General features: G+C 36.6%; 1 protein-coding gene across 6 annotated transcripts in view; it reads left to right on the forward strand.

The window, feature by feature from the left end:
* TRPC4 (transient receptor potential cation channel, subfamily C, member 4) overlaps positions 1–13,325 on the forward strand; it is a 251,741-nt gene that overhangs the window by 139,658 nt on the left and 98,758 nt on the right. For 5 of the 6 annotated variants that reach the window (XM_011992974.1, XM_011992973.1, XM_011992975.1 and 2 more), the window contains exon 3: positions 3,009–3,527. The exons of the other annotated variant lie outside the window; for it this stretch is intronic. In XM_011992974.1, coding sequence (XP_011848364.1) covers positions 3,009–3,527 — 519 coding nt within the window. The remainder of the gene's footprint in view (positions 1–3,008; positions 3,528–13,325) is intronic. 6 annotated transcript variants of the gene reach the window in all.

The raw sequence follows: 13,325 nt of genomic DNA on the forward strand, positions 1-13,325 counted from the left end.
GGAGAGGATGCAAACCTGTCTCCTGAGACCTAGATAAACATTAATATTTTGCCTGCCTGGCTCAGTCAGGGTCCCAGCAGAGTCCCCCGTGGAGTCCAGCTAAGACAATCAGTTCCTGATGTCTAACACTCTATGACCAGCTGGGTGCCAGGCAATTAGTGGTAAAGACAACATATAATGTTAAATTTAGAATACATTTTAGAGTAAGAGTAAGCTCTAAAATAATTATAATTATATAATTTAAAAATAGTTATTTACTATATTAGTCCATTTTCACACTTCTGTAAAGGTACTACCTGAGACTGTGTAATTTATAAAGGAAAGAGGTTTAATTAACTCACAGTTCCATGTGACTGGGGAGCCCTCAAGAAACTGATAATCATGGCAGAAGGCAAAAGGGAAGCAAGGCACATCTTACATGGCAGCAGGAGAGAGTGAGAGCAAGAAGGAGGAAGTGCCAGATACTTATCAAACAGCCAGATCTTGTGAGAACTCTCTATTACAAGAACAGCATGGGAGAAGTCGTCCCCATGATCCAATCACTGCTCACCAACTATATCCCTCTATACATGAGGAGTACAATTCAAGATGGGATTTGGGTGGGGACCCAAAGCCAAACCATATCATTACTGACCAATCAATTCTTATGAGTGGATCTATAGAATAGTTCCACTCAAAAATCGTTTTCAAAAATAAAGCTTCTTATAAGAGATAAAAATTAGATATGTTTATAGTTATAAATGTTCTTATATTTTTAAAAATTAAAATATGCAATGATTTATTGAGTATTAAAACTCAAACAGCAGACTTATTCTTAGTATATTCTCACATATTTTAATAAACTTACTATATCTCTCTTTAATACTTCTACGTTGTTATTTTTTGAAAAAAAATGTGTGCTATTCAGTATGGATATATTATACTTATTTTTAAAATAAAATTTTCTGCAATATTCTACAAAGATATATTTTAAGGTTAATACATTTAAAATTCTTAACAGCTTAAAAAGCATAGAAATACAAGATGAAATTGTAGTGAAGCCAGAAATTACCTGCAAATTACATCTGTCACTTAAATATACATCTAATATAGGAAATTATTTAGTTACATTGTTTTGTCTTCCCTCATTGTCTGCCACAGAAAACACTAAAAGTACAGTAGTCCCCTCATATCCAAAGTTTCACTTTCATCAGTTTCAGTTACCAACACTCAACTGTGGTCCAAAAATATTAAATTGAAAATTCCAGAAATAATACTTAAGTTGTAAATTTTGTACCATTCTGAACAGCACGATGAAATCTCGAGTTGTCCCACTCAGTCTTACCTGGGACGTGAATTCTCACTTTGTCAGGCAGATGCACACTGCATCCACTTGACAAACCTTAATCACTTAGTAGCCATCTTGGTTATCAGATTTACTGACACGAGATTGCAGTGCTTGTGACCAAGGAATCTTTATTTATTAGGCCTTCATAGTGGCCTCAAAGTACACAAATGTAAAACCCTATCTTAACAGGCAGTGTGGTCACCCCAGTATTCACAAGCACATTTCAAAAAGTGTTGATTACTATCTTCACTATTAAATAATTGCATACCTCTGTAAAGGAACTGTTAAACAGATCATTTCATTCCTACTATCTTTAGTGTTTCTGGTGAAACCAAGGGATATCCTACATGGCCAGATGACTTTAAAATGTATGTAATTATCCACATATAAAAATGTACCTATATTTAAAAGTAGCATTAGTGAAATGTCATCATGAGTGTCATTTTTCTCCACATGGTTTTCCTCTGATCCTTTTGTGGTTTCCTTCATTTTTCCAGCAGCATATTTCAATGTGGCGTGCATCATCATTTTTTCTGCCATGCCTGTTTAACTGCCCTTATGTAGCATTTACTTTCCATAAATGCCTCTATGGCTTTGTGCCAGTGAAAATAAAAAACTAAAAGTGCTAAAGCAACATAGTGCAGTGCAATTCACTCAGGCTTGGGTGTCAGACAGGTGAATCTGTGTTTATTATATAAGGTCTTTAAAGTATATGGAAATTGCAGGTCAAATTGCAGGCCTTCCACTTACTCACTGAGGAACTACATCCATAAAATGTGAATAATAAAGGGTGAGGGTTAATGTACCTAGCAGATGCTTACTAAATAGCGGCTATTATTATTTTCATCATTACCATCCCTAGAGTATAACCCAAAGGAAGTCGTGCATAAACACACTGGTGACCTGACTCAGTGGAATTCACATTGCTGACTTGACTCAATGCTTGGCTTATTTCTAATAAAACAGTAATGCTAGCTATGGAGCACCTCTTGTCATCTGGAAAATATACCCGAAAAGCACAGATGAAAAGAGGAAGCATGAGGCCAGCCCACTTATTTTTATTGCCACATTTAGTCACTAGGCTGAATGATAGGAAAGCAGAAGCTAAAACACAGTAAAAACAAACAAAAGACAAGAACTAATTGAGGAATTAAAGGACTTCTACTGCAGAGAAAGAGCTTGGGTTTAAAACAAATCATTAGCTGTTTTTGAGTGTATTTCTTTTTTTTTTTTTTTAAATTTATTTATTATTATTATACTTTAAGTTGTAGGGTACATGTGCATAACGTGGAGTGTATTTCTTGATTATTTAGGAGTCAACATCTCTGAGAAAGCAAAGCAAAGGTTGTCAGCCAGAACACAAGTTGGGCTTATTTAAAAGAAAGAAAGACTTTCATCAAGTAAAGAGTTTCCATAACCACCTATTTTAAAATGCTGTAAAATGTCATAACTCAGATTAAAAAAAGAATAATGTATCATATTAGAAAGTTTTTTTTCCAATTTTGTCTCGTCTTTTGTAGGGGAAAAGGCCATAGCTCTCCTGAAAAAAAAAAAAAAAAAAAAAAGAACTGGCCAAAGGCATATGAACCCTGTTCCATATTGCTGTAGCATGGTATATGAGATTCATGGGCTTGAACAAGTGAATAAACATTCATTACCTCTGCCTTTTTTTTTTTTTTAGGTGCCTCCTATACTGCTTGATAAGCAGTTCTCTGAATTCACTCCGGACATTACACCAATCATTTTGGCAGCCCATACAAACAATTACGAGATAATAAAACTCTTGGTTCAGAAAGGAGTCTCGGTGCCTCGACCGCACGAGGTCCGCTGTAACTGTGTGGAATGCGTGTCCAGTTCAGATGTGGACAGCCTCCGTCACTCCCGCTCCAGACTCAACATCTACAAGGCCTTGGCCAGTCCCTCTCTCATTGCACTGTCAAGCGAAGATCCTTTTCTCACAGCCTTTCAGTTAAGTTGGGAGCTTCAGGAACTGAGCAAGGTGGAAAATGAATTCAAGTCGGAGTATGAAGAGCTGTCACGGCAGTGCAAACAATTTGCTAAGGACCTACTGGATCAGACAAGAAGTTCCAGAGAACTGGAAATCATTCTTAATTACCGAGATGACAATAGTCTCATAGAAGAACAAAGTGGAAATGATCTTGCAAGACTAAAATTGGCCATTAAGTACCGTCAAAAAGAGGTGAGTGTTGCCAGACTTGATCCATCAAAATGTCATAGAATTTAATCACACACGGCGAAGCAAACTGCTACTCACAAAATTAGTTTTGAGTTTTAGAGCATTTTCTATTCAGCTGTAAGTGGATGACATTTATTGTCTGCTGGATTAATAATTATGAATCACATTGAAGAGTGGTAATAAATTGTTTAATAATTGATGTTTTTGGCCTCTGTGTTAAAATGTACACATTGAGTACGGTATAATGGAAAAGCTAATGAATTTTAGTATGTCCAGACTGAGGTTTCTGGCTCTGCTATTTATAAGTCTTGTAACTTTAGAGGGTCACAGATAGATTTCCTTAAGCTTCAGTATTCTCACCTGCTTAATGGATTTAATAAATATATATGATTCAGCCCTCTGTATCAGCAGGTTCTGCATCCTTGGGTTCAATCAAATGTGGATGGAAAGTGCAGCATTCATAGGATGTGGCACCTTCAGATATGGAAGGCTGATTTTTTCCTATCTATGGATCCTGTAGGGCCAACTGCTGCAGGGCTAGAGCAGCCATGGATTTTGGTATCTGCATGAGGTCCTGGAACCAATCCCCCACAGGTGCTCTGTGACAGCTGTATACATAGACAACATTTTCCTCATAGGCTTTTAGGAAGTGTGAAATATGTGGATGTGTGAAGACTCTTAGTAAATTATATAGTATTGTTTTATTTATATCAATAAATACATTATTATAAATTCTTAATAAAATAAAATACTTTAGTACAATAGCAGATGTAAGTACTAAAACTTTTCTCATGTCTTGCTCAGTTTTTTGATTTGTCAGGAATAAGAAACCAAATAAGTTCATTGCAAGGGAGTAATAAATTTATTGTAAAATGTCCATAAATTAAAAATGCTATGTTAAATAACGTAATCTCATACCTCTTACCCTTAATCGCCCAGCATAATTGCTTTGTGTTTGAGTGAGTTCTCAAAAGACTGTTTACTTCTATCTGAAGAAAATATTGGTTCTCTGTTCACCCTTAAATAATAGCAATTTTCTATTCCAGAACAATACTTGGAAATGCTATGTAAGATGAAAAACGAAAGAGAAAAAGTAAAAGACTTCTGAATTGTAAAATGTACTCAGTTTCTCTTGAATTTGGCCTTGATAATCCCATGTAAGCCCTGGCTGCTTTGTCTGTTGCTACTCACTAAATACTCAAGGCTCAAGATACCTGAATTTGCTTTCTCAATTTTTTCCTCTAGTTATGTGATTAGTTAAGCTGATCTGGTTGTTACGGGAGCCAGAAACAAGGTGAAATGAACTTTTTCCTTAATAGTGAAGTGAACAGCGTCTTTTGTGTCCATTCCCTCTAACTCTAAAATCACCTTTGCTATTTTGAGTCCATGTCAGCAGTATTAACTCATTTTCTTAGGTTTTTATGTTTTAGACTCAGAGATCTAACATTTTAAATGAACTAGAATAATTTTACTGTACCACGATAAGATACATTGATGAAAGATATTCAAACTGGTAAATGGGAAGATAAGAAGTCATTATAGGCTTTAGACTGGAACGATATTGAGATATCGATGTGGCCTAAATCTTCTTAAAGATCCATATTAGCACAGTAGTATGCTTTGCTTTCTTTAATTTTTCTTTGGAGAAGGGGTTTAAAGAATCGACACGATGATTGCAAAGATTTTCTCTTATGCCATAGCTGTTAGTGTTAACATTATCCTACAAACGTTGAATGGAATAAAGTTCCCAAGATGTGCAATTCATGAAATGAAACAGAAAACCCAGAATCAGCCTGCTCTGCTCACCTGTTGCTCTTTAGGTCTCTCTGCAGCCAGTGAATGAACTCAGATTTATTTTTTGCCTGCATTCATTTTGGTCATGCCATCAGAGCTGATTTAACGTCATCTTTGGCCACAATAACTTTTGTGAAAGCCTGGGAACAAAATACTCATAAACTCCTTTACCATATCCTCATAACAGAATGCTGTCAATGATATTACATTAACTGGCGCTGCCAAATTCCTGTTAAAGAGTTGTTCGAGATAGAAATTGTAATTTGAATTTTGCATGTTTATATTTATATTTTTAACTAAAAAGCGTTTAATACACTTTGGTCATGTATTAATTTCCTTAATAACTCTTTCAACATATATTTCACAGAACACATTCCAGGCAACGCACGGGGCACTTGGGATTCCCTGGTGTCAGGTCTCTGCTCTCATACAGCTTATCATCTATTAGGAGAGACAATAAAACATTGAATATATGTTCTCCATTTTGTTCCTGAACCACTAAAAATGTTCTTCCTTTCTGAACATGTTTTCTTTGCTTATGTTCTTCTGTATATGTTATAAATATAAAAAGTGCATTCGATGTCAAAACCTATGAAAAAGCCATAACTCTAATCCCATCTTCAGTATGTAAGAAGCAAAGCAATGGAAGACATTTGATAATTTCTAACACTTCTCTTAAGATGTTTGTATTTTTGCTTATATGAAGTTATGGAAGGGTGATAGAGCCTAATAACACAAGATAAAGGATAGCAAAAAACATCTAGCACGTAACAAAAAAATAAGAATTAGTGCTATTTTTTAAAAGATAATTTTCTTGTAGATATGATGTCTTGCTATGTTGCCCAGGCTGATCTGAAACTCCTGGGTTCAAGCAATCCTCCCCAAAAGATACAATTTTAAAAGACATTGTATGGTATTTTTTTCCTTTCAAAATGTTTTGAGATTTCAATGGAGAAAAAAATGAAAATGAAATTCTTACACAGTTGTTCTGAAGTATCTTGCATTTACTATCAAAGAGTATGTTTTTCTCAGATTGATGATTTTCCCAAAGCAAAATAACATTGGATAACTGATAGCATAATTTAAAAAATTCAGGAATAACATTTTACTTTCATATATACCTTTTACAATCATAAGTTGTGTTTTACAGCATGTATTCTTAGGTTATTCAGAAATTATTAAATTCAAATATTAAAGGTTTTCTGGTAAGATCATGTGCCTTAAAGAAAACTCTGCTTTAGCATGTCTTGCTTCATATCTTTCTTACCAAAAGTTTTCCTTGATTTGGTCTAAACAAGTCTGAGGTTTGTCTTTAGTCCATCTCTCAGGATTTGGAATGCTTTCTCATTAACCTTCATTCACATACCTAAGTCCTGCACACTCTTTAAAGATCATCTCACGTCTTGTCTCACCCCAGGAGCATTCTATGAAGCAAACCCCTCCGTAGACTCTCTTGGATAAATGTCCTCATTATACACACCTTAAATTGCATTGTGTTATTACTTTTCCATCTCCTCCTCTAGGCGGTGTCAGGAACACATCCATCTTACCCACCAGTCATACTGTAGCCCCTGACATACAGAAGGTGCTAGGTGATGAATGCACCTGAATGAAGTCACGGATGCTCTTAGATCTGGATGGTTCCCTGCATGTTTCTTTGCCTGAATAAATTGCACTGTTTAGTTTAATCTCCTAATAACAGTTTCCTTATGAATAAACATATTAAAACAATTAATGTTGCCAGGATCTGATTGCAGACTTGTTCTGGTACTTCTCTAATTTCATCCAAAGGGAAAGCTGTGTTAATTACATGCCAGAGATATTTTTACATTTTCATTTTATATATTCTTTCTAAGCAGCAGCATCATAGAAAGAAGAATTTTATTATTTCTATTAATTCTAGGCTAATGATGCTGTAATTGTATTGATCATATATTAGTAGAACAAACATCTTGTATCAATTCAAATGAATGTATTTTAGCAACTGGGTTAAGTTGTTTGCATTGTTTATTATATTAAACCTCCAAATACACTTCTGAAGTATGAACTATTTGTTGTTGGTTTTTTCATGAAAAAGTCAGAGTCACAGAGGGTTATATAATGTGCAGTGTTACTCTGTTAAATATTGGGGCCAGATTGCAAATCCAGATCTTAACTACAAAAACTTTGCTCTAACCATCACACCATATTGCCTCCACCCAGACATCATCCTGCCGAACACTGGGTAAACCTGAGAAAACTGAAGCTACTAGCCTAGTTTCGTTGAGCACATGAATTTATTTTATGACTCAGCTCCCCTGTAATGAAAGCCTTGCATTTCAATGTGAAGTTTTCTTTGTTTTCACATTGTGATGAAGGACTTGATTTCTTCAGAGAGTGTGAAGCCTGCTTTTCCTTTCTTTCTTATTCCACTTTTATGTTTCCGTGTCAAACAAAAATCTTTCAAGTACCATTCTGCGATGGGACAGGTTTAAGGTTTAAGGTTGCTCCCTTGACCAAGCACTCCCATCCCAATGTCAATCATCTAAATGAATAATATCAAAGGAAGCTGGAAACAAAAAGCATGTAGTCATACCCTTAAAACTGATTCTTCCCCTGAGTGTAACATAAAGGCGAGGTATGACTGAGGACATGTCTTAGACAAAGAACTTGTCCTTTGGTTTCTGGCATGATTTTTGCAGATGCAGAGTCTGTGGCAGTTAAAATTACTTTCATGTAGTCATTCCTCTTGCCTAATATTTGTAAGATTACTAAAGGTGAATGGGAAGCTTAATGCACTTCTTAACTATGTTTTACAGCAAAGACCTTCCCTAGTTTTAAGTACACGATTCACGATATTGTGAAGTAACTAAGAGGCAGAGTAGCCTAGATGTTGAATAACAATAAAAGAAAGGAAATACATTATTCTGTCTAAAAACATTACAATTCAAACTCTCTATAGCGTTTCAAATTTAAGTGAAAAGTAATCTCTACACAGTAAATAGTATAAGATATATATGTATATACGTGTATATGTGTGTGTATATATGTGTGTGTGTATATATACATATATACACATATACATACATATATACATACATACACACACACATATATATATAGTCTTTCCCTTTCATGAAGGTGTTTCAGCAGCTTTGCAACATTAGCTTAAACTTTGGAACTAATCTGGGTTTTGTCCCATACATTAATGGGATTGTTGAAGAAGGAGAAAAATCAACATTTGAACAGCCCTCTGCTCATGACCTCCTAACCTTCTGTTTATCCAGTGTTGGGGGAATGGAGAAAATATGAAGAGATTCATGTCAATCAGACACTATCCATGGCATGGTAAACTAAATTGATTTGGAATATTCCAGAATTACAGGCTCCTTAAAGCTCTCTTAATCTCAAGATTCTTGGTTCTGTTTCTTGATTTATTTCAAACCCCTTGATATGGAAGCGAGAAACAAGACTGCTGTCAGAAAGGAGACAGGGGAGGTGGGGGAGAATCTAGGGACACAGGAAACACATAGGGTATAGTCTTAACAACCAAGGGACACCTTGGGTGAGAGTTGGGGTGCATCGCAAGAGTGCTAAACCAGTTAAATAACAAATAGAGCAGACACTGCAGACTGTGTTTTCTTAAAACTGCCTAGAACCATACTTGTCTGTATATCATGGCCTTTATTTTATAAACTCTTTTTTGGTAAGTTTATCAAGCCAACAGGTTAATTCAAATTTTATTTGAAAAGGCAATAAATAATCATTTAAATGCAATCTTACTACAATATGAACTTCATATTAAAAATCAACCAACAAACAAATTAAAAATACCACTCATGTTCTTTATCTACCTGATATCTACATATCTGAGATCTATAGCAAGATGTCATTTTGTGCTTCTGTTAGCAGTTGAGGGACAATAACATCTCTCTCTACATATTTTTTGATTTGAAATTACTAACCTTCAAGGTTGTACCCTACCCATCTTTAAAAAAATCACACAGATAAGTTAATGATAATGTTGCATCCTTTCTATCTCATAAGGACCTTGGATTGGTGTTGGGAAACAGTGATTCTCTCCTCCTAGATCCAGTGGATTTTGGTGTCTGGTCAGCAGTCATGCTAGACCTTTGCACTTGCTACAAATTTGACAGCATAGCTGACCATTTAACCACTGACTGTCTTCATCTTTTGTTTTTCTCCTTTTTCACTCTTGTTTAATCTGGGATGTGTAAAACATACCTTTCATATTTTGTTATGCCTGTAGCTGACATACCAGACTATATATAATTTGGGGAAAAATATCTCTTACTATGAAAAGTTTTAAAAAATAAGTTTGAAAATCTCATGCTGGCCAGGTACAGTGGTTCACACCTGTAATCCCAGCACTTTGGGAGGCCAAGGCAGGCAGATCATGAGGTCAGGAATTTGAGAGCAACTTGGCCAACAAAGTGAAACCCCGTCTCTACTAAAAATACAAAAATTAGCTGGGCGTGGTGGTGGGTGCCTTTAATCCCAGTTACTCGGGAGGCTGAGACAGGAGAATTGCTTGAACCCAGGAGACAGAGGTTGCAGTGAGCCGAGATCACGCCACTGCACTCCAGACTAAGCAACAGAGCGAGACTCCATCTAAAAAAAAAACAAAAAAAGTCATGCTATGGAGACTTTTTCTCATGGGCATCAAATAACTCTTAGAGAAGGAGAGCAAAGAGACTCCTGGGAGAAACATGAGAGAAAACACCATAGTCCTTATAGTGTTCCCCTTCATAGCTGAGTCATTTATGTAAGTAAAGTTGGTAAAGCCTTTTCCTTAGTTTGGTTTTCTTATTTAACACACTGGGTTATCTGAATGAGATTCAATTACCATGTCCTTTTCCCTTATGCTTCTTCTATGTTTAAACTGCTTTGAAAAGATTCATGTCCTCCAATGTCCCTTCAAATACCACTTTCTCTGAAAAACCTTCCCTTAAATTATACCCCGGTTAAAATTAGTTATTGTTTTCCCTTTGGTATGGTAGAAACATTCTTTTATTAGAAATGTTGATTTTTCCTTTTATTATTTGTTTTCACATTTTGCTTCTCCAGTTGAATGTCTTGCCTCTAATATTAACCTCCTCCAAAACATTACTCACAACACTGCTAAAGGTTTTTGTTTTATTTTATTTATTGGAAAGGCAGATCTAGGAAAAACTTTCCCAGTTATACAATTGAAAATCCCAAGCCCAGAGAAACCCTCAGTTTGGGTGACTGCAAATCTGATCACTAGAGTTCTGTGTTAAGCATTGTAGTGTCTATCACATAAAGTCCAACTGCCACAGCAGTCTTATGTAGATTCTGCCTAAATTTTTCAGTTTTACCTTTCTGAATGCCCACCATCACTGCTTAGAGTCTATATTTCAGCCAAGTGGGAACATTAATAACATTGTTGCAGTATTTCCCCTTCTAGGCCTTTATATCAGGCATCTCTTGAGGTCGGCCCTATTTCTTTGTTCATCTATTGCAATGGGTTTCATCTGGATCATATTAGCATCACCTGGGAAGTTTGTAAACACTACATTGCTGCATATATCCCACTTTCAAACTAGTTAAATCAGAACATCTGGGATATTCACCACATCTTTGAAACTTTCTGAGTTTCAAACTCTCCAGATAATTTTAATGTGCAATCAAGGTTGAGCACCACTTAAAATTATCGATTAAGGTTTCGCCTCTGACTTCAAGCTTCTGTAGATTTCCTTGACTCTCTCAGGTAGAGAAGACAATGGCTCCCAAATGTGTCTGATTATCAAACTTGCCCGGACAGTTTTTAAACATAGCACTTTGCATGCAGAAATTTGCCTTCAATAAGTCCTTGCACTCATGACATCCCATGAAATTTATTTCAAATTTTTCCCATCTTTCTCCTCTCCTCACTGTCCACCCTGCCATTTCCTTACTCTATTATGGCTTCCCAGAACCAGAAGCCATCCTCTCTACCTACTGTACATCCTGCTCATCTCTCAGGACTCTCAGAGCTTTCATTTCTTTATTTTCCCTATCTTCAAAACGAAATAGTCTGGTAGGAAATCAATATCCTATTTAAAATGGAGGAGTAGACCTGGGGAATGGAAAGACAACCAGGCAGGGAATTATTGATGGCTGTTGATCGGCACATAGAAGGAAAGGGCTCATACATTAACATTTTCCCTGTCCTGGGAAAAGTAGCCTAGGGCATAGAGAAAGGAAACCTCTCCATTCCTAGTACATACACAATAGACAGATCTTCTTCCATGTAAGTTTCTGATCATCTAAAGGTCTAGGAACTATGGGGAAAATGTTTTAATGGTATCAAGTAACTCATCTCTCTGTGGTTCAAATAGAATATCATATTAAAAGTAAAAGAACAGGTGGGTTGTGGTGGCTCATTCTTGAAATCACAACACTTTGGGAGGCCGAGGCAAGCCAGATCACTTGAGCCTTGCAGCTGAAGACCAGCTTGGGCAACAAAGCAAAATTCCGTCTCTACAAAGAAAAAACAATTTAGCTGAGCATGTGCCTGTAGTCCCAGCTACTCGTGAAGCTGAGGTGGGAGGATCACCTGCAGCCAGGCAGGTTGAGGCTGCAGTGAGCCAAGATTGTAGCAGTGCACTCCAGCCTGGGTGACAGAATGAGACCCGTCAAATAAATAAAATAGAATAAATAAATAAATAAATAAGGTCTATGAATTGGATATAATGCTCTTTTCTGTTCGTAACCAAGGATGTAGTGTTGGACAACTTATCCTTTGCATTTCTATTTTCTCTTCCCTAAAATAGGTTGCCTTGTGAAGATGAAATGTGATAATGCAAGTACAGAGCTTAGCATATTTCCTTGCATATTTGCTAATGAAAGAGTGGCTATCTATTATTATCTGTTATTATTATTATTACTACTACTACTATTTTTTGTCTGTTCCTGGGCCCCCAATATGAAAGGCTAAGCATATGCAGAAAATGCATGATTTTCTGATTCCACTATATACCATGCAGCAGAAATTGTAGGAAAGTGTTAGCTTCATCATTTAACATTTTAATACTTGTTATAAACATTCAACTGTTTCTTGTGGGTTACATTACTATTTTGAATATCAAAAAGAAGTTTTGGCTGGGCACACTGGCTTACGTCTGTAAACCCAGCACTTTGGGAGGCCAAGGCAGGCGGATTGCTTGAGCTCAGGAGTTTGAGACCAGCCTGGGCAACACGGTGCAACCTTGTCTCTGCAAAAAAATAAAAATAAAAAAATTAGCCAGGCATGGTGGTGTGTGTCTGTACTCCCAGCTACTTGGGAGCCTGAGATGGGAGGATCACTTGAGCCCAGGAGGTTGAGGCTTCAGTGAGCCATGATTGCACCACTGCACTTAAGCCTGGGTGACAGAGTGAGACCCTGTCTCAAAAAAAAAGAAAAAAGAAAGGAAAAGTTTGTTTTTCTTAAGTCTATTGGTATAGGAAGTACTCCAAACTATCTTTATTAAGATATATATAGTCACCAAAACAGTAATAATACATACTTCATCCCAGCCTTTAATAACTCTTCCCATTATAGGCTTTCAAAGCAACTTACATTGTGTAGTACATACTTGATATTAACTTGCCCATCTGAATGGCATTTTAAAATATACTGTAGGCATTCGTTATGTATGTCCTTTGAACCTGACTGCTACACCTCAGAATCTTAGCTATAGTCATAGAAAGGATTTTCATACATGAGACTACACTGAGCGATGTGAATTGTGAAGTCTGTAGAAGAAAAATATAACGCAGAATTCCTGTAGCTTAGTTTTCTCTCCTGCTGTTCTGTAGAGCATGCTCAGTGACTGATTGCTGAACCTCTGCCTCTCTTTTCTCCATGGTTGTGCACACACCTGCTGTTGCTAGGCAGAGGCAACATGGATCACAGAATCCCTAATGCTTTAACCCCACCCGCTCCTGGGGACCAAACCTCTCAGTGCCTGCCACTCTGTAATGGCAGAAGCAGATGCCTATTCAGTACTTTTCAGACTGGGTCAT

This window comes from Mandrillus leucophaeus, unplaced genomic scaffold, assembly GCF_000951045.1.
Source record: "Mandrillus leucophaeus isolate KB7577 unplaced genomic scaffold, Mleu.le_1.0 Scaffold421, whole genome shotgun sequence".
Taxonomy (NCBI): Eukaryota; Metazoa; Chordata; class Mammalia; order Primates; family Cercopithecidae; genus Mandrillus; species Mandrillus leucophaeus.